Source organism: Rhincodon typus, chromosome 36 (assembly GCF_021869965.1).
Source record: "Rhincodon typus isolate 14 chromosome 36, sRhiTyp1.1, whole genome shotgun sequence".
NCBI classification, from domain to species: Eukaryota; Metazoa; Chordata; class Chondrichthyes; order Orectolobiformes; family Rhincodontidae; genus Rhincodon; species Rhincodon typus.
In genome coordinates, this window is record NC_063367.1 from 1,913,683 (window position 1) to 1,936,174 (window position 22,492).

General features: G+C 41.7%; 1 protein-coding gene across 1 annotated transcript in view; it reads left to right on the forward strand.

Annotated features, from left to right (window-relative positions):
- The window catches only part of ireb2 (iron-responsive element binding protein 2), a 76,038-nt gene that overhangs the window by 19,369 nt on the left and 34,177 nt on the right, over positions 1-22,492 (forward strand). The window contains exons 4-12 of the mRNA XM_048617020.1: positions 631-768; positions 2,317-2,538; positions 2,825-2,894; positions 7,045-7,228; positions 12,685-12,824; positions 12,934-13,105; positions 13,189-13,289; positions 15,625-15,741; positions 18,021-18,185. Coding sequence (XP_048472977.1) covers positions 631-768; positions 2,317-2,538; positions 2,825-2,894; positions 7,045-7,228; positions 12,685-12,824; positions 12,934-13,105; positions 13,189-13,289; positions 15,625-15,741; positions 18,021-18,185 — 1,309 coding nt within the window. The remainder of the gene's footprint in view (positions 1-630; positions 769-2,316; positions 2,539-2,824; positions 2,895-7,044; positions 7,229-12,684; positions 12,825-12,933; positions 13,106-13,188; positions 13,290-15,624; positions 15,742-18,020; positions 18,186-22,492) is intronic.

The following is a 22,492-nucleotide window of genomic DNA, read 5'->3' on the forward strand; positions in this document are numbered from 1 at the left end:
CTTTCCTGTTCCTCTGATGCTGCCTGGCCTGCTGTGTTCCTCCAGCTCCACACTTTGTAATCTGTGATCTCTCCGGAAGTGTTTTGACATCTCTACAGCAGCAGACCTACTGTCTACTGCGTGCATTTCCTTTATGGCATTTAGTTGGCTTTGCTTTCTATAGCAGCAATATGAAGTGACACAGCTTTAAATGGATTTAGCCTATTTGCACCAATTCCTTCCATAGATTGTAGTTGCTCCTTTCACTTCCAAAAGAATAACTGATTAAAGTCACTTTGCTTTACCTAGGGAGGCAACACTCTTTACTCTGTATCAGACTTAGGCTGCAGGCAGGTTCCTGTATTGCTGTTCAACATGAGTTCAGTTGACCGTGTGTGGATTTTACTGAGCGCCAGCACTCGGGGGTTTGCCTGGGACCTGCAGCATGATTATATGGGCAGTGCTACTATGGTTCCAGGCAGCTGCCGTTTCATTGGCTGCCACATCACTTCCAACCTGTGCTTGTAGGCTTGTGCAATCATTCACAGCACCTAGTGGTGGAATCAATAAGCAGTGCAATCTCATATGTTTCCTCCTTCCAAACGCAGGAGGTTAGTTAATGTCTTTGATTGTCTGTTTCATTTATTTCAGTGGGATTCCTGCAGTGGTGGATTTTGCAGCCATGAGGGAAGCAGTGAAGAAACATGGAGGAGACCCTAGCAAAGTCAATCCAGTCTGTCCAACTGATCTGATTGTTGACCATTCAATACAGATTGATTTTAGTAAAAGGCAAGGAAATGAAACATGACTAAAATTTGCTTGGAATTTTACATTGCTGAACTGCATCAGTTTCTGCAATCACGATTTGTATGTGCATTTAGCAATCTCTAAAATGCTTTAACGTAGTAAGACATTCCATTGCATTTCTCTGAAGCATTATCAGGCAAAAATTGACAAGAGACATGAGGCTAGAAAACTAAAATTTCTTCAAGTTTTAATGTTTAGTTTCAAGAGATGAAGAGGTTTAGGGAGTGATTTCCAGAGCTTAGGGTTTGGCAGCTGAATGCTCCGCCACTGACGGTGAACATTTAAATTCAGGATAATCAAACTCAAGCCGTGTAGATATATTGGAGGGTTTTTGGGACTGGAGATTACAAGGGCAGCGAGGGCCTTTGGCATGGAAGGGTTTATAAACCGAAATGAGAATTTTAAAATGAAGTTTTTGCTTGATGAGGAGCCAGTGATAGTGCGTGAGCACAATGGTCATAGGTGAACAGGACTCGCTGCGAGTTAGGACGTGACAAACAAAATTTAGGATTATTTTGCATCGACAGATGGTAGAATTTGGGAGGCTGGCAAGGAGTCTGCTGCAATACTCAAGTGTAAAGGTGACAGAGTAAGGAAAGTTTTATCAGATCAGAGTGGAGTTTGCTGTTATAGAAATTGAAAATGCCAGTCTTGGTGATGGGCAGCTAAGCAGCTTATCTTGGCTCAAATATGTTGCCATGTAGGGAGAAAGGGTCAAAGATAGCTGGCCCAGATGCAATGAGCCCACTAACCCTTCATCAGTGTTGCAAGATTTTCCAGTCTATTCTACTGAAGAATAGGTTTTCAAAATGAGATCTTTGAGGAAATCCAAAGAGTCATCGAATTTTAGACTCTTCTTAATACTTTCTTACTCACTGGCATAATATTTCTATTATTTAGGATGTACAGAGAGACCATAGGGTCTGTACTGATTGCACTTATTTAACATTGTATTTGATGTGGTAATGTCAGAAAATAGAATCATCGTAAATCCATTAGATTGTATAGAATAGCCGTAGGCCACTCTGTCATATCTGTATGGGGTCTTTGCAAGATCTATCCAATGGCCCCACTCCCCGGCTCTTTCCTTGTAGATTTGCAAAATCTCATTTTCAACTATAGAAGCATCAGTATACTTTTCACACTTTTTTGTATCTTTTTGTAGACAAACCTGAAACCTATATGTACTTATCTGTTTGGTAAATTAATTTGTAAATTTAAACCAATATGTAAAGGAAATTTTCTTCTACTGTCCAAAGATGAGAGAGAGGCAGTTTTATCATTGACGGGGTGTTGGGGTTGTGGGAGACGTGCAGGAAAGTGGAGTTCGGGCCACAGACTGATCACCCGTACTCTTATTGAAGGCAGCACAGTCTCAAGGAGCCAAATCACCCACTCCTGCTGATGTTCTTATAAAATGGATTAGTTAAAGAGCATTTTGCAAATTCAGCTCTTATAATTTTTGTTTTGTAAATGAGCCACTTAATCCGCAGGGCCGGTAATTGTACATCTTTTGCTTTTTTTGGTTAGTGCCATTCAAAACGCTCCAAATCCAGGGGGTGGAGATGGCTCTGGAGCAGTGCCTAGAGTTTCCAGCAGCAAGCTGCCATCGAAAAGCTCGCCTTGCCAACGTTCCATCAGCTGTTTGAGTTCATGCCACAGTGAAGCGAGCTCCCCTTCCTCAAAACCACGCACCACAGAGATAGAGAACACACCTCTGCTTTGTCCTTTTCACCTGCAACCTGTAACTGGGTAAGACTGGCCTTTCTGCTCACTGCTGCTTAATATTTTGCAATGGAAAACTGGAAAGTCACCATCTTCTGAAGTTAGTCACATCTTCAAGATTACAGTCTCACCTGGTGTGCTCTGTTTGTCACGGTTGAGGCGAAGTGATGTCAAAGACAGAGGCAGAAGTGTTTCTTGCTTGTTGCACTCCATTAAATGCAAATAGCAGTATATCATTGTGGTTTGTCTGTGGTTAAAAATCAAATTTAAAATCATTGCTATTACTCATTGACTTTTTTAAAATTTTCTCTAGACCAGAAACTTTAATAAAGAACCAAGAAATGGAATTCAGCAGAAATAAGGAACGGCTGCAATTTTTTAAGGTGCATATATCTATTAAAATATGGTATTTCAGGGTTACTTTCTATAATGAAGTCATTTGTCCATACTTTGAATGGAAACTGTAGGTAAGTTTGTCAGAATGAGTACACACTCCCCATGGACATTGTGGTACTATTTGTTCTCAAGTTTGCAGTTTTCATTCCAAAACCCTACTTTCTTAATTATAATGAAAATCTAAAACTAAAGTCGGAGAAATGACAACTGAGTTACGTGTGTGTACTCTGCTCTGGTCTAAATATTTCTAGGTGTTTAATCCCCAGGTTAAACTCTGTTGTCACTCTCTCTCTGGGCTATGTAGCAGAAAGCCACAGATCTTGAAAATTTTCTTTGACTGAAAGTTGCTTATGCCAGTGCTTCCCAAGTGTTTTTTCACTGTGACTCCAATTTGATGCTAGGAAATTGTGGTTATACCTCAGCTGCGAACTGAGAGAGTGGTGCTACTGTTGTTATAACTGTCAAAGTTCTGTTGCTACCTCAAGAGTTTGTGACCCCAGAATTTCAACTGGGGGTTCCATATGGGAAGCTCTCACTTATGCAGACATAATTAGTGTATCATTTGATGCAAATTGAAAGCTGTTTCAAATGATAACTCGGAGAAAACAAAGCTGTTTCTAAAATAAAATGGGTAAGGGGAAAGAGGTGATGGTGTACAGTTTGATTGTGATTTTAGTGTTGATTACATACTCTTCCTGCCTAGGACTAGTGTAAAAACAGAAAAGCTGTGGATGCTGTAAATCAGGAACAAAATCAGAAGTTGCTGGAAAAGCTCAGTACAACTGGCAGCCTCTGAAGACAAAATCAGAGTTAAGGTTTCGATCCAGTGACCCTTCCTCCGAACTGAAGGTAGCTGGGAAAATGTCAGTTTTTATGCAATATTCTGCATATAAACCGACATTTTCCTAGGACTAGTGCAGTCAGTGCCTGAGTGAGAGAGGACAGTGCAAGGTAGAATGCAAGCTTTTGTGAGCAATGCATGATCAAACAAACTGTCTCTTATTTTAGGGTAGAGTGTAGAAAGAAAAGTGGAATACCGACAAAAATAGTGACTGAGCGCAACCCTAATCAAAAAAGGTTTGGTAGTTATCCCATGGTTGCAAAAAAGTTTTAAAGAGATCTATCACCCTTTTTTAAAGTCAGCTCATTCTGAAAGAGTGAACTGGCATTCAAATAGTGATTTTTATGTTCTAAAAATATCCTGTGGTACTTTGAAATGTAGTTCCTCTTATGCAAGCAAACAGGAATTGATTTCTGTGCAGGGAGATTCTACAAAGAACAACAAGCCAGTGTTGCTCGGGACTTGAGTGAACTCCCAGCTCTCTTTTGGGTAACAACCTGGAATCTTTTAAATGCATCCGTTGGAACGGACTCCGTTTACTAGCTCATTTGAGAGAGTGTAGCATTCTTTCAGATATTTGAGATGTTTTCATTCATTTTATATATTTTTCCATTTAGTTCAGAAATGTATAGGCAAGGGATGACCTAGTGGTATTATTGCTGGACTGTTAATTCTGAAACCCAGATAACATTCTGGGGCCCTGGGTTCGAATTCTGCCATGGCAGATGGTGGAATTTGAATTCAGTAAAATATCTGGAATTAAGAACCTAATGATGACCATGAATCCATTATTGATTGTTGGAAAAACCCATCTGGTTCACTAATGTCCTTTAGGGAAGGAAATTGCCTTCCTTACTTGGTCTGGAATGCTGCCTGCCTAGCCAGCAATGCCCTCATCCCATTAATGAATAAAACAAAATTTCCAACCTTGTTATAAAGTAAGCCTTTAAATTTTTTTACAGTACTTCATGGCGCATTTATCCAATTTAATTCCACTTAGCCATGGCTTAGTTTAGATTTGGAAGGTTATTGTACATTAGAGACTAACACAGATTTAGTCTGACATTTCAGTGCCATACTGAGAGTGTCATCTTTCAGGTGAAGTGTTAAATCAGGCGTCTTCTGATGTTCTACCATTGCACTAAAAGAAGTGCAGTATTATTTCCAGTGCCTTGAATGATACTTATTCCTTGATCCTAATCTTTATTCCTAACATCCATAAAATCAATGATCTGGTCATTAACACTTGGATGTTTGTAGGAGCTTTCAGTGTGAATATTGGCTGCTGTGTTTCACTTGCGACTTTTCACTTTGTGCATTAATGATCTAGATGAGGGAACTGTGGGCATTCTGGCTAAGTTTGCAGACGATACAAAGATACGTGGAGGGACAGGTAGTATTGAGGAGGTGGGGAAGCTGCAGAAGGATTTGGACAGGTTAGGAGAGTGAGCAAAGAAGTGGCAGATGGAGTACAACGTGGGAAAGTATGAGGTCATGCACTTTGGCAAGAAGAATAAAAGCATGGACTATTTTCTGAATGGGGAGAAAATTCAGAAGTCTGAAGTGCAAAGAGATTTGGGAGTTCTAGTCCAGGATTCTCTCAAGGTAAACTTGCAGGTTGGGTCAGTAGTCAGGAAGGCAAATGCAATGTTTTTTGAGAGGACTTGAATATAAAAGCAGGGATGTACTACTGAGGCTTTATAAGGTTCTAGTTTATAAGGCCACATTTGGAGTATTGTGTGCAGTTTTGGGTCCCATAATTCAGGAAGGATGTACGGGCCCTGGAGTGGGTTCAGAGGAGGTTCACGAGAGTGGTCCCAGGAATGGAAAGCTTAACATATGAGGAATGTTTGACGACTCTGAGACTATACTCATTGGAGTTTAGAAGGATGAGGGGGGATCTAATTGAAACTTTCAGAATACTGAAGGCCTGGACAGAGTGGATGTTGGGAAGATGCTTCCATTGATAGGAGAGACTAGGACCCGAGGGCGCAACCTTAGAGTAAAGGGAACACCTTTTAGAGATAGGGAGAAACTACTTCTGCCAGAGGGTGGAATCTATGGAATTCACTGCCACAGAAGGCTGTGGAGGCCAGGTCATTGAGTACATTTAAAACTGAGATAGATAGGCTCTTGATTATCAAGAGGATCAAGGGTTACGGGGAGAAAGCAGGAGAATGGGGTTGAAGAACTTATCAGCCATGATTGAATGGCGGAGCAGACTTGGTAGGCCAAATGGCCTGATTTCTGCTACTATGTCTTAGTGTTATGGTCTTATAGTAAAGTGCTTTGGACTACCCTGAGACCAAGCAAGGTATAAAACTGGCTCTTTTTACAATAGTACTATTGACTTTGGATAACGTGCCATAATGCTTCCAGAACACCAGATTAGACTGTGGGATGAACACAAGTATCCTCCCGGAAGCAGGCACCTAAAGCGTAGACTGTTGTCACATGGCAACTGTACTGGACTGGACAGTGCATCAGAATCTGAACACTTGGTTGCAGGCTGGGGGTAGAAATTGTACTGATTGAAGTGTTTCAGAGGTACACTGAAAACTGACTTGAAGAAGATTGGCTTTGACCCCAGTAGCTGGTAAGAGAATGCATTAGACTGTCTGTGATGGTGTGACCTTTGATGCTGAAAGCTCAAGAAGGCACATCAACTGCTCATTGAGCATGAGCTGGCCAATGACTAACTGCCCATGTCAAATGCAGATTTTGGATGTTCTTTTTAATTCTGCTCTTTTTCTACCCCCTTAGCCTTTTACTTTTCACTTCTGTCCCTTGTAGCCTCTCTCTTTCTCATTCTCTTTCTGTCTGTCTCTCTTGCTCCTTTGGGATTCTGTGCAAGCATCGTCACTACGAGGGATCACCAGGGGACAGTGCTTCTTGGTATTTAGATCAAAGCGCAGTGACCCAAGTGAAATGTCAGTCTCTGTGTTTTATCTACAGGTTCTGCCTTATCTGTTAATTGGTTCTTGAATTTTCTGTTGCTGTTTTGAAGGGCATTAGTGTCTGTAAAATGTTTATAGAGGGCTGCATTTACACTCAACACATTCCATAACAAAGGCAGGCAGGGACAGCAGTTTGCAAGAAATGTGTTCTTTTTGAGGGCTGTCTCTAGTGAAGAAAAATCTGTAAAGGTAGAACCCCATTCTGATTTGAGCCAGATCAAAGCAGGAATTTTAAAATGTACCACAGAACTGTTTCAGAGTTGGAATGTGATGTTAGCTTCATTTGATTTTAAAAATTTTTAATCACTTTTTCTCCTGCTCTCCATCCTTTTGATGCAGTGGGCTTCCAAAGTATTTCAGAATGTGACTGTGGTGCCACCAGGAAGTGGAATAGTGCACCAAGTAAACCTAGAATACCTGTCCCGCGTAGTGTTTGATCTAAGAGACGTTTTCTTCCCCGATAGTGTGGTAGGCACCGATTCTCATACGACTATGGTGAATGGTCTTGGAATTCTAGGATGGGGTAAGTGTGCATTTAATCTCTCACTTGTTACCTATAACCACTTAAATTGGGCAACTAGAACCAAACCCCTTCACTTAAAACAGCTGTACAAATAATTGACATCTGACTGTTTAGTTATTTGTAGTCTCTTAAATTCATTTGTTTAAAATTGGTCATTTCTTTTAAAGCATGAATGTCAGTGACCCAGTTAATTGGGAGTTATCTGTATTTTCTGAATGTTTTTGACAAACCCTCACTGAGGAGTCTGATTTAAAGGCTTTCGAGGCTGAATGTACAAGAGCCAACCCAAGTAGGTTCATTTGCAATGACCCGCTACCTATGTTAATTCACGTGCACTGAGAGCCTCGCCATTTTCACAGTCTTTAGAGTTGAGGAACAGAACCAGAATAAGGAGAGAGAGGCTCTTGCTGTTGTTTGTTTATTTACTGTATTTTAATTGTGTTTAATTGTATTCAGGTGGTGATCATGAACTGGGGTTTCATGTGGATATTAGGAGTTATATGTACGTAAGAAAGGATTGAGCAGCATGAGTTTAGCATGCACATTGGGTATCACTAAGTGAAAGATTGTAAAAGATGAAACTCCAGTTGCATTCTTCACCTGGCTTCATGGAGTAGAACATTTTGTACCTTTTTTAAAATGAAATTTCCTCTTCAGACCTGTAATTTTTAAATGGTGCTGTGTGAAATGTTTGAATGTGACAGGCTGCTATGACAGCTCAGGCTGGGTGCATGCCCATGTCCACTCCAGTTGCTAGCTGAGTCACAGTTGCTTGAATGCCATGTGCCACAAAGTGGACAGGGCAGTAAACAGAAGTCTTTCACTTAGCATTTTTCTCACAAGGTGGAAGGTGTAAAGTCTCTCCTGAATTCCCAAGGTGAGAAGGCTCTCAGTCTAATACCATTCCAGTAAGAGCAGGAAGATACCGTGTAATGAAGTATTCAGCCACAATGCTATTCAAAGCATGTCAATAATTATTAAACCCTTTGAAAAAGTATCCTTCGACCTAAAGTGTTAAGAACTATTGTAGAAGTAGATTCAAATACTTGTGTCGAAACTCATATGTTTGACCAGTTACCCTAACAAAATTTTCAAGCAGGTGTTGGTTGATGTCTGGTTACATGGCTATTGATGAAGAGATACAGCACCACATTCAGTGTGCTAGCACAGCCTGAGGAAAAGGGTATTTGAGAGCAACAGTATAAGATCCAACGCCAGGATCATGGTTCACAGAGCTGTTGTGGTTCCCACCCTTCTATACGGCTCTGAGACGTGGACTGTCTATAGCAGGTACCTCTAGGCACTAGAGCAGTACCGCAAACGCTGCCTGCGCAAGATAGGGCAGCACGGTGGCTCAGTGGTTGGCACTGCTAGCCTACAGAGCCAGGGATCCAGGTTCAATTCCAGCCTCAGGTGACTGTCTGTGTGGAGTTTGAACATTCTCCCCGTGTCTGCGTGGGTTTTCTCCAGGTGCTCCGGTTTCCTCCCACAGTCCAAAGATGTGCAGGGTAGGTGGATTGGCCAAGCTAAATTGTCCATAATCCCCAGGGATGTTTGGGTTAGGTGTGTTAGACATGGGAGATTCAGGGTTAGGGGAATGGATCTGGGTGGGATGCTCTTTGGAGGGGTGGTGTGGACCTGTTGGGCTGAATGGCCTGTTTCCACACTGTGGGGATTCTATGATTCTATGATCCTGTGAATCCTTGGGAAGAAAGATGTAGCAACACCAGCATCCTTGACCAGGTAAACGTCCCCATCATTGGGACACTAACCACCCTTGATTGGCTGCGAGAGGCTGAGCACGTTGTCCACATGACCGACACGAGACTCCCCAAGCAGGTCCTCCACTCCCAGCTTCAAAACGGCAGGCAAGCCCCAGGTGGACAGAGGAAGAGCCTCAGTGATAGTTTGCGGCATTCCCACAGATATCAGGAAATCACTGGCCCAAGACTGTCCAAAATGGAGAAGGAGCATCGAGGAAGACGTTGAGCACCTTGAGACTGCTATTGGGGGAAAAAGTGGAAGTTAAGTGAAAACCCCTTCCCGTGACCGCCTTCTGCCCCGAGTGTAACAGAGCCTGCGTTAGATGCATGGATCTGTACAGCCACCTGTGGACTCACCCTAAGAGTGGAAGAGAGTCATCCTCGTCTGCGAGGGACAGCCGTTGATGATGATGACGACATGGTCCTAATGTCATCCTTGCAGTTTAAAGATAATGCCCTATTTTTGTCTTGTATGAGAAAAAGTGAGGCTGCTTGAAAAGACTTTCCTGTGAATTGTCTTTCCCTATTACTAAAAACAAAATAAAATGGTCATTTGACTTTGTGCTGAGAGAACATGGTTGCGTAGACTTCAACTTTGGTAGACCTTGGAACAGTTTGCATGTTCACTCAACATTCACAAGTCCAGGCTGAACTTTTCTGTCTCCTGTTTATGGGTTATCCAGATTGTCTGTATTAGCTGCCCATTCCTAATTGCTACGTGAAGATGATGTGAAGACTTCATCGAACCTCTGCAGTCTCAGTTAGGGATCCTCTCGGAAGGAGCGATCACAGTATGGTCGAATTTAAAATACAGATGGAGTGTGAGAAGGTTAAATCCAGTACCTATGTCCTGTGCTTAAACGTAGGAGACTATGATGGGATGAGGGAGGAGTTAGCTAAGGTAGAATGGGAGCAAAAACTTTATGGTGGGTCAATTGAGGAACAATGGAGGACTTTCAAAACGATTTTTCAGTGCTCAGCAGAAGTATATTCCAGTGATAAGGAAGAACTGTAGGAAAAGAGAGAGCCAGCCATGGATGTCTAAGGAAATAAAGGAAAGTATCAGATTGAAAAAAAACACATATAAAAAAGCAAAGAGTAGTGGGAAACTAGTAGACTGGGAAATCTTTAAAGGCCAACAGAAAGCCACAAAAAAAAGTTATAAAGAAAAGTAAGATAGATTATGAGAGTAAACTAGCTCAGAATATAAAAACAGGCAGCAAAAGTTTCTATAAATATGTAAATCGTAAAAGAGTGGTGAAGGTAAACATTGGTCCTTTAGAGGATGAGAAGGCCAATTTAATAACTGGGAATGAGGAAATAGCCGAGGCATTAAAGTTATTTTGTATCGGTCTTCACAGTGGAAGACACAAATAACATGCCGAAAACTGATGGCAAGAAGATGAGAGCAGGTGAGGACCTAGAAACTATCATCATCACTAAGGAGGCAGTGCTGGGCAAGCTAATGGGGCTAAAGGTAGACAAGTCTCCTGGCCCTGATGAAATGCATCCCAGGGTACTAAAAGAGGTGATGAGGAAATAGCAACTGCACTAGTAATTATTTACCAAAATTCACTGGACTCTGGGGTGGTTCCCGCAGATTGGAAAACAACCAATGTGACGCCACTGTTTAAAAAAGGAAGTAGACAAAAAGCAGGTAATTATAGGCCAGTTAGCTTAACTTCGGTAGTGGGGAAAATGCTTGAATCTATCATTAAGGAAGAAATAGCAAGACATCTGGATATAAATTGTCCCATTGGGAACACTCAGCATGGGTTTATGAAGGGTAGGTCATGTTAACTAATTTGGTGGAATTCTTTGAGGACATTACTTGCATGGTGGACAATGGGGAACCTGTGGATGTGGTGTATCTGGATTTCCAGAAGGGATTTGACAAGGTGCCACACCAAAGGCTACTACAAACGATAGAGTTGCACGGTATTACAGGTAATGTATTGGCATGGATAGAGGATTGGTTGACTAGTAGAAAGCAAAGAGTAGGGGTAAATGGGTGTTTTTCTGGTTAGCGGTCAGTGGCTAGTGTTGTGCCTTAGGGATCAGTGTCGGGACCGCAATTGTTTACAATTTACATAGATGATTTGGAGTTGGGGACTAAGTGTGGTGTGTCAAAATTTGCAGATGACACTAAGGTGAGTGGTAGAGCAAAGGGTGCAGAAGACACTGAAAGTCTGCAGAGGGATATAGATAGTCTAAGTGAGTGGGCAAAGGTCTGGCAGGTGGAGTACAATGTTGATAAGTGTGAGGTCATCCACTATGGTAGGAATAACAGCAAAATGGACTATGTTTTAAATGGTAAAAAATTGCAGCATGCTGCTGTGCAGAGGGACTTGGGTGTTCTTGTGCATGAATCGCTAAAAGTAGGATTGCAGGTGCAGCAGGTGATTAAAAAGGCAAATGGAATTTTGTCTGTCATTGCTAGAGGGATGGAGTTTAAAAACAGGGAGGCTATGCTGCAGCTGTATAAGAGTCCTGGTGAGGCCACACCTGGAGTATTGTGTGCAGTTTTGGTCTCCTTACTTGAGAAGGGATATACTAGCACTGGAGGGGGTGCAGAGGAGATTCACTCGGTTGATTCCAGAGTTGAGAGAGTTGGATTATGAGGAGAGACTGAGCAGGCTGGGATTATACTCATTGGAATTCAGAAGAATGAGGGGAGATATTATAGAAACATATAGGAATATGAAGGGAATAGATCAGGTGGAGGCAGGGAAGTAGTTTCCACTAGCAGGTGAAACTAGGATTAGAGGGCATCGCCTCAAAATAAAGGGAAGCAGATGTAGGACTGAGGTTAGGAGGAACTTCTTCACCCAAAGGGTTGTGAATCTGGAATTCCCTGTCCAGTGAAGCGGTTGAAGCTACCTCGCTGAATGTTTTTAAGACAAGGCTAGATAAATTTTTGAACAGTAAAGGAATTAAGGGTTATGGTGAGTGGGTGGGTGCGTGGAGCTGAGTCTCAAAAAGATCAGCCATGATCTTATTAAATGGCGGGGCAGGCTCGAGGGGCCAGATGGCCTCCTACTGCTCCTAGTTCTTATGTCTCTATAATAGTGTCAACATGAATTCCAAATTGTTGGCTCAGAGACAATAATGCAAAGATAATTGGTTAGCTTTCACATTGTTCTTAAATGTGCCAGCGACATTTTAGTTACAGAATATCTGAATTGCAGTCATAATTATATTTTCTTTTGATGTGTTAAAGAATTGTCAGCTGTTTTACACTAGTTTATGACCAGATCCAGTGTTCATGACCATTAAATTAATTTTTTTTAAAAATTGTAACCACCTTCTATTTGTTCAAAGGTACTTCATTCAGAGTATTGGATATCACAATTTTCTATACTGACGTTAGCAACTTAAGCATCTGAAAAATGCCAGATTTGATATTGCTATTTGCTCAGCTCCAAAATTGCATGATCAGTTAAAAAGGTTTGTGTATTGTATATAGTAGCATGTAATGTGATAGCTAATTATTGGGTAGAAAATAACCTCACACCTACGCTTTATGTGGCATGCCAATTGGATCTGGGCGAAGGTGTTAATATATGCTGAATTTGCACCCACAGTGGAATATTTCTGAAGACATTTTGCAAAATGCTTGCTTGATTGCTTATAAAGGTGTTTCTTGTCTTTATGTCACATAAGCGAATAGAGTGGTATTTGTTTTCTTTCCAGGGGTTGGTGGGATAGAGAGTGAGGCAGTCATGCTGGGCCAACCAGTCACGCTGACGTTACCTGAGGTAGTCGGATGTAAACTAGTGGGGACCACAGACCCTTTGGCTACTTCAATCGATGTTGTTTTAAGTATAACAAAGGTAGGACAATGTTCTGGAATTTTTCTTTTGCACTTCAAGTTGTAATGTTAACTAAGCAAAGAGAGGTGATGATTCATTTTTGTTAATTTTCTTCCCAACTACCCCCTAGCATCTCCGACTAGTAGGAGTTTCGGGAAAGTTTGTCGAGTTCTTTGGTCCAGGGGTGTCCCAACTGTCTGTAGCAGACAGAACAACAATAGCAAACATGTGTCCTGAATATGGTGCTACTGTGAGCTTTTTCCCAGTTGACGAGATTACAGTAAGGCACTTGAAGCAGACAGGTGAGACAGACTGGAAAATTTGTAGAATCTCTCAAATGTCATGGGCTTTTTCTTTGAACTTAACTTTTCTTCTTAAACAACAGGTTGTAGTGAAACAAAGCTTGAAACTGTGGAAACCTATTTAAAAGCTGTGAAGCTGTTCAGAAACTATCAGAATCCCTCAGAAGACCCGGAATATTCCCAGGTGATTAATTTTGGTAGGAAAACCAAGCAAAGAGAATTTAAATTAAATAATTTAGTTTTAAAGGTATCAGTGGGACTGGAACAACATGCTTGATCAGTGCATTGTGTATGGAAGTTGGGATGTCCTGTTGTGGCTGAACATGACATCATTGAGGCCTCTTTTGAATACTGTGTACAATTCTGGTCTCCCTGCTATAGGAACGATGTTGTACAACTTGAAAGGGTTTGGAAAAGATTTACAATGATGTTTCCGGGATTGGAAGGCTTGAGCTATTTGCAGAGACTGAACAGGCCTGGGGCTTTTTTCCCTAGAGCATCAGAGGCTGACCTGCATAGAGGTTTATAAAATCATGAGGGGGGTGGATATGGTGAACAGCCATGGTCTTTTCCCCAGGGTAGGGGAATCTAAACGAGAGGGCATAGGAGTAAGGTGAGAGGGGAAAGATTTAAAAGGGACCTGAGGGGTAACTTTTTCACACAGAGGGTGGTACATGTATGAAATGAGCTGCCAGAGTAGGTGGTGCAGGTGGGTACAATTACAACATTTGAAAGGCATTTGGATGGGAACGTGAATAGGAAGGATTCAGAGGGAAATGAGCCAAATGCTGGCAAATGGGACTAGATCAGTTTAGGATATCTGGTCAGCGCATAGAAGTTGGATTGAAAGGTCTGTTTCTGTGCTGTATAACTCTTATTTGAAGATGCGCATTCAGATCTCTCAGAGGGTGGCAGGAAGAGTTGAGAGTTCTGATTAAAAAGGCCTACGGAATCTCAGCTACACATCGAAAGTGCTTCATAGTTTTTTTTTTGTTCATTCATAGGATGTGGGCTTTGCTAACTGAACCAGCATTTATTCCTCATCCCTCATTTCCCTGGAAAAGGTGGTGGGGAGCTACTGCCCGGAGCTGTCGCAGTTCTGCAGAAGTATAGGCACAACCATAGTGCCATAGGGAGGGTGTTCCAGGATTTTGACCCAGTGACATTGAAGTATTTTGGGGCATACTGATGACTGAAAGGCACTATATGAATGCAGTTCCTTTGCTTTGTTACAGCACTTACCTCAAGTTATAATCTTATAATCCAATTAAAGCACATGTAACATCATGTGTAAGCATTCTAAAATTCTGCTAGAATAGCTAGCAATGTACACAAAAGTTACAAAACCAGAGAAATAAATTTGTTGGCGATATGAGCATTTTTTGGGGGGAAAGTTTAGGAATAAATGTTGCTGAAACAATCAGAATTCTTATCGAACTCAATGGATTTGGTTTAATTTTATTTGTTGTCAGGTGTACCAAGTACAATGAAAAGCTTTGTGAACAATACAGGCAGATCATAGTAAGTAAGGACGTACAGATCATAGGGTGAAAAAAAACTTGGACAGTGTGAGGCATACGGGTCACACTGTACAGGGCGTGCATGAGGCAAGAACAACATTAACAAGATCAATGTTAGTTAAAGTTAGAGAGTCCATTGGTGAGTCTAATAATGGCAGGGAAGAAGCTGTTCTTGAATCTGCTGGTGCTTGTTCAAGCTTCTGCATCTTCTGCCAGATGGAAGAGATTGTGGGAGAGCATTACTGGGGTGGGATAGGTCTTTGACGTTGATGGTAGAAACGGAGTCCACGAATGGGAGGTTGGCTTCAGTGATGGCCTGGGCTGTGCGCACAACATTCTGTAGTTTCTTACGGTCCTGGGCAGAGCAGTTGCTGTACCAGGCCGTTACGCACCCGGACTGTGTGCTTTCAATGGTGTATCTGTAAAAGTTGGTGAGGGTCCTTACGGACATGCCAAATTTCCTGAACTGCCTGAGGAAGAAGAGGCATTGTTGTGCCGCCTTGACTGTCACACCTACGTGGGCATTCCAGGACAGGTTGTCGGTTATCGTCACTCTGAGGAACTTGACACTGTCCATCCTCTCAACCTCAGTTCCATTGATGTAGGTGGGGGTGTGTTCTCCTCCTTTCTTTCTGAAGTCAATGATCAGTTCTTTAGCTTTGACGTTGAGAGAGAGGTTTTTAACATTGCACCATGTCACCAAGCCCTCTATCTCCTCCTTGTGTTCTGACTCATCGTTGTTTGATATCCATTGTAGTGTGGTCAGCAAACTTGTAGATGGCAGTCATTCAGAATTTGGATACAGAGTCATGGGTGTACAGGGTTGGGAACACATCCTTGGGCATAAAGCACCAACAACAGGCAATTGTTAAAGAGTTTACTGTGTACAGATCTCTGTTTGAGATTTTGGAAGTATGAAGCAATTGGACAAAATATGTTGACGTTTGTTGTTTTAAGATTGGCCAGTGTACACTGACATCTTCTGTATCCATTTCGCAGGTTATAGAACTGAATCTGTCAGGTATCGTCCCATACGTGAGCGGTCCAAAACGGCCACAGGACAGAGTCATGGTAAATGACATGAAGAAAGATTTTCAGAACAGCCTGAATGAAAAGGTGTGTGCGCTTGGAGTTTTTGAAGATCAGCAAAACTGCTGTGTGTTTTAATCTGGACATGAATCTTGTGAAAGGTTACAAAATAATTTATTTCATTATTTTGTCAAAGTAAAGGGGAGACGAAAATGTTTGTAATGCAGTAAATCTTCTCCGAACCAATATAAAATTTGTAACATGCAGTGAAAAGGGAGGTTTACATTCCACACCATAGTGAAGCTGTACGTTAAAACTAAACTCTCGTTGTAAACTTGTTCAGCACAAATGACTATTTATTCATTGAGTCACTCGACCTGGGACCCAGAATATCACTGATCTGTTTTAGGCCCTTTCACAGAGTGGGGAGGAATACAGGTTAGTTCTGCCAGTGACGTGTATAAGTTGCACTTTTGGAACTGGGTGTTCCAAACATGGGACCTGCTAAAGTAATCTAATTTAACAAGAACATTGAAAATTTGACTTGGTCCTTTGAATACTGATTTTTTTTTTTTTTTTTTTTTTTGGAATTTTAACTTTTTGTTAACTGCCATAAATTTGTGGAAATCCTATAGGGCACTAATTTGACCTCAGCTGTAAAATTGTATCTGGTGCCGCACTTCAGGAAAATTAGGAAGGCATCACAAAGAATGGTTCTAGGGGTGAGGAATTTCAGTTCTGAAGATAGATTAGAGAATTTGGGACAGTATTCCATTTGAGAGAAGGCTGAGAGGAGACCTGACTGAAGTTTACAAAATGCTGAGGGGTCTGAACAGAATGAATATGGAGAAATGTTCCTATTCTTGATTGAGAATAAGAGGGCACAAATTCAATATAATTGGTAAAAGAAGCAAAGTGATTTGAGGAAAAACTTATTAACTCAGCAAGAGATTAGGACATGAAAAGTGCTGGCCCAAATGTGGAGGAGGCAGGTTCAAGCTCAGTGTTCCAGAGGAAATTCAATCCTTATTTGAAAAGGAACAATGTGATGAGTTACTAGGGGAAGGTGAGGGAATGGCACTAAGTGTGAAGCTCACTCAGAGAGCTGACATGATGGGTGTAAAAGCCTCCTGCCCTGTAACAGTTCTGAGATCTTTTTCAAGAGTAGAGATTATGCAATGGATAGCTGGATTCACAGCTCCATTTAAACAAATAGAAAGGAATTGAGTACAGAGTTCTAAATAGGACATTGATATTGTACTAGTTCAGGACCCTGGGTACAATTTGCTCTATTAACTGCTGGAAAATTCAGGTTGAAATCTGAGCTATACCTTTAAAGCAAAATACTGCAGATGCTGGATGTAGAAAATAAAATCAGAAAGTGCTGAAAAAGAACCCTGCAGATAAGGCAGCATCCATGAAGATACGAGCAGAGTTAATGTTTGAGCTCAGGAACAGTGGCTATGCTGGGAATTTGTTTTGCTCATTGTTGAGAATAGCCATTAGGAAATACCTCATTGAAAGATTATTCTTTGAACTTGAATTAAACTTCATTGAAGCAACATAGGAGGCTGCAGACAGGGCTCAGAGTGGGTTGAAGAATTACATTGCTAGATAATTTAGTTCGCACACACCTTCAATCTTTACTAGGAGATCCTCAGATTCCAGTCATTTGCATCCAGGCTGAATTAAAAATGCGGTATGTGTCAGGCAATGCTATTCCGCAACTCCTAGTTAACTGACTTACTCTTACAGACTTCAGCTTCAGGTATCCATCTCTGCAGAATTAGCCAGTCTCTACTTGAGTGGCAGGTGGAATACTAAATTGCAGCATCTCTGGTGTGATGATGTATCTATTATTTAGCCATTTTGTAGGACAGGTTACATGTTTAGCCATGAAACTTTTCCTCTCTTTTCCCACCAATTCCCATTACCACTCAATCCCCACCCGCCACCCCAAAAACACAAAAACAGACTTGCATGTGCATGCACACGCAACTTAGGGATGTGATTAAATAATTGCCATTTGTATTTGGGACTCACACATGATAGGAAATAAACATTGAATTAGTGGGGACAGAGTGAGGAATGTAACTCGTAGCTTTCCTCTGCATGGTTTCCTCCTGTCTCCTAAATGATTCTGTCTCTATGATAATACCCACTGGAAAACTCTTGACACCCAGTAAGGGGCTCCAAGCTAAAATTGGAACAAGGGCCAGAGATTTAGTCCCTTGTAGGTGTGTAGTTGTATGCTGTAATAGATCTTGAACTACTTAAAACATATTGTCCATATCTAATACAAAAGCATATAATTCTCTACTATTTCAGTTTATGTATAAATGCTTGCTAATGTATGTTTTATGCAGGTTGGCTTTAAAGGGTTTCAGATATCTCCAGAAAAACAGAAGGAGGTGGTTGAAATTGAGTTTGAAGGGAAGGATTATAAACTGGCCCATGGTTCTGTTGTCATTGCAGCGGTGATAAGCTGTACAAATAATTGTAATCCGTCTGTCATGCTGGGTGCAGGTAAGGTATATATTTCTGGTCAAACTAGTTATTGTGTATTTACTGTCCATTTATTTCATATACCAAATTGAACTGTCTCCCCATTCAAGAAGAATCCCATCAGAATAGAAAATAGTTAATTAATACCTTTTTTGAAGAAATGAGGGAGTCAGAAAGCAGCAAACTATAGGCTGACTAGCTTAATTTAAGACATAGAATCAGAGATATACAGCATGGAAATAGACCCTTCAGTCCAACCCAACCATGCTGACCAGATATCCTATATAAATCTAGTCCCATTTGCCACATTTGGCCAATGTCCCTCTAAACCCTTCCTATTCCTATTCCCATCCAGATGTTGTTTAAATGTTGTAATTGTACCAGCCTTCACCACTTCCTCTGGCAGCCCATTCCATACATGCACCACCTTCTGCGTGAAAAAATTGCCCCTTAGGTCCCTTTTATATCTTTCCCCTCTGACCTTAAACCTATGCCCTCTAGTTTTACACTCGCGCACGCCGAGGAAAAAACCTTGCCTATTTACCCTATCCATGCCCCTCATGATTTTATAAACTTCTATAATGTCACCCGTCAGCCTCCAATGTTCCCGAGAAAATAGCCTCAGCCTATTCAGCCTCTCCCTGTAGCTGAATCCCTCCAACTCTGGCAACGTGCTCATAAATCTTTTCTGAACCCTTTCAAGTTTCACAATATCCTCCCTACAGGAGGGAGACCAGAATTACATGAGCATTCCAAAAGTGGCCTAACCAATGTCCTGTACAGCGCAACATGACCTCCCAACTCCTATTCTCACTGTACTGACCAATAAAGGCAAGCATACCATCACCTTCTATGCTATCCTATTTACCTGCAACTCCACTTTCAAGGAACTATGAATGTGCACTCCAGAGTCTTTGTTTACCAAAACTGCCCTAGACCTTTCTATTAAGTGTATAAGTCCTGCCCTGATTTGCCTTTCCAAAATGCAGCACCTCACATCTAAATTAAACTCCATCTGCCACTTCTCGGTCCATTGGCCCATCTTGTCAAGATCTCATTGTACTCTAAGGTAACCTATTTCACTGTCCACTAAACCTCCAATTTTAATGTCTTCTGCAAACTTATTAACCATACCTCCTATGTTCACATCCAAATCATTTACGTAAATAACAAAAAGCACCGACCCTTGTGGCACACCACTGGCTACAGGCCTCCTGTCTGAAAAGCAGCCCTCCACCACCACCCTCTGTCTTTCTACCTTTGAGCCAGTTCTGTATCCAAATAGCTAATTCTTCCTGTATTCCATGTGATCTAACCTTGCTAACCAGTGTACCATGAGGAACCTTGTCAAGCACCTTATTGAAGTCTACATAGATCACATCCACCGTTCTGCTCTCATCAATCCTCTGTTACTTCTTCAAAAAACTCTATCAAGTTAGTGAGACATGATTTCCCACGCACCAAGCCAAGTTGACTATCCCTAATAATCCTTGCCTTTCCAAATATGTGTAAATCCTGTCTCTCTGGATTCCCTCCAACAACTTGCCCACCACAGATGTCAGGCTGACCGGTCTATAGTTCCCTGGCATTTCCTTACCACCTTCCTTAAATAGCACAATGTTAGCCAACCTCCAGCCTTCCAGCACCTCACCTGTGACTATTGATAATACAGATATCTCAGCAAGGGGCCCAGCAATTTCTTGCCTTGTTTCCCACAGAGTTCTAGGGTCATAGAGAAATTGCTGGGATCCGTTATTAAGTAGCTTGTGGCAGGATCTGAATGTCATTTGGCAAAGTGAACATGCTTTTGTGAAAGGCAAATCACGTTTAACTAATTTGTTAGAGCTGCTTTGAGGAAGTGGATAAAGGGGAACCTGTAGACATAGTGTACTTGGATTTCCAAAGGCATTCGACAGGATGGTCACTAGCGTGTACTACACCAGCTTAGAGCACATGCTATTGGGATAACATATTAACATGGATAAAGGATTTGTTAGCCAATAAGAACATAAGCATGGGAAAAGGCCCTTCGGCACACCATGGCTGTTCCAAACTAATTCAACCTGCCCGCATATGGTTCGTATCCCTCCCTCCCCTGCCTTTTCATGTGTCTGTCTAATTGCCTCTTGAACGTTGCTATCGTACTGGCTTCTACCACCTCTCCTGGCAACATGTTCTATGCATCAACCACACTGTACATAAAAATCATGCCTTGCACATCTTTTCCTCTATCATTTTAAACATATGCCTTCTAGTATTTATAATTTCCACCCTGGCAAAAAGACTCCGACTATCTACCCAATCCATGCCTCTCATAATTTAATGCACTTTGTATCATTGGTCGCCCATCAGCCTCCAGTACTCTAGAGGAACAATCCAAGTTTGTCCAATCTCCTCTTATAGATAATACACTTCAATCCAGGCAACGTTCTGGTAAACCTCATCTGCACCCTCTCCAAAGCCGCCTCATCCTTCCTGTAGTATGGCAGCTGTAGTGATTGTAACGAGGTCAGCCTCCTAGAATAAGAGCTCAGATTAACAGTCCCAATCAGGGAGCCCTGGCTGACATAAAAAGATTGTGTATCTGGGATTCTGATAATCTGCTGCCTGACTCTGTATGAGGCAGCACTGTAATCAAGGACTGTTCATGTGTAAATACAGGGTGACTTGGGGATGGAATATAGGCCTCTGTAGAGTTATTTGAGTGACAAGCACTACATACAATACTCCAAATATGGCCCAATTAATGTTTTATACAGCTGGAAAGTGACTTGCCAATTTTTATGCTCCGTGCCCTGACTGATGAAGGCAAGCATGCTGTGTGCTGCCTTGATCACCTTATCCTCTTGTGTTGTCACTTTCAGGGAGTTATGGACTTACACCCCAAGATCCCTCTCTGTATCAATGCTCCTAAGAGTCCTGCCAATTAGTATACATTTTCCTCTTGCATTTGACCTCCCAAGATGCATCACCCTCACTTGTCTGGATTAAATGCCATCTGCCATTTCTCCCTCCAGCTTTCCAACTGCTCTGTATCCTTTGACAACCTTCCTCACTATCCATAATGCCAATTGTTGTGTCATCTGCAAACTTAAACAGACTACCTCCATTTTCATCTAAATTGTTTATCTAAATTACCAAAAACACAGGGGTCCCATCACTGATCCTTGCAGAGCACAACTGGTCAAAGACCTCCAGGCAAAAGAACACCCCTCCACAGCTACCCTATGTCTTCTATGACCAAGCCAATTTTGTATCCAACTTGCCAACTCACCATGGATCCCATGTGGCTTAATCTTCTGTATCAGCCAGTATACTAGAGGGACTTTGTCAAATGCTTTAGTGAAGCCTGTGTAGACAGCATCCACTGCCCTACCCTCATCAATCATCTTTGTCAATTCCTCAAAAAACTCAAATCAGATTTGAGACACAAGACCTGGGGGAGATAAAGTAATGCTGATTATTTCTAATAAATCCATTCTTTTCCAAATGTGAGTAAATCTTGTCCCTTAGCATCTTCTCCAATAATTTCCCTGCCAATGATGTAAAGCTCACTGGCCTATAATTTCCTAGATTATCCCTATTACCTTTTTGAACAAAGGAACAACACTCAATATGCTGCAGCCTTCTGGAACCTCGCCTTTGATTAAAATGGATACAAAGATCTGTGTCAAGGTACCAGCAATCTCATCCCTTGCCTCCCTCTGTAACTTAGGATGAATTCCATCAGGCCTGGGGACTTACCTACCTTAATGCCTTTTAGAACACTCAACACCACGTCCTTGATATTAACGTGCCCTAGAATATCAACATATCCCTCTTTTAATCTTACCATTATCTATTTCCTTTTCCGTGGTGAATACTGATGCAAAGTAGTCATTAAGGATCTACCAACTTAACTCTGGCTCCATGCACAAATTCCCTCCTTCATCCTTGAGTGGACCCATCCTTTCCCAAGCTACCCTCTTGCTCCTGAAATATGTATAAAACGTGTTGGGATTCTTCATAATCCTACTTGCCAAGCACATTTCATGGCACCTTTTAGCCCTCCTGATTCCTTGTTTAATTTCTTTCCTGGTTCATTTATATTCCTCAAGGGCCGTGTCTGATTTCAGTTTCTTAAACCTTACAAATGCTTTTTCTTTTTGACTAAACTTTCAATATCTCTTATAAAAACCAAAAGAACTGCGGATGCTGTAAATCAGGAACAAAAACAAAGTTTCTGGAAAAGCTCAGCAGGTCTGGCAGCAACTGTGGAGGAGAAAACAAAGTTAACGTTTCGGGTCCGGTGATCCTTCCTCAGAACTGATGGTGGCTGGGAAAACGTCAGTTT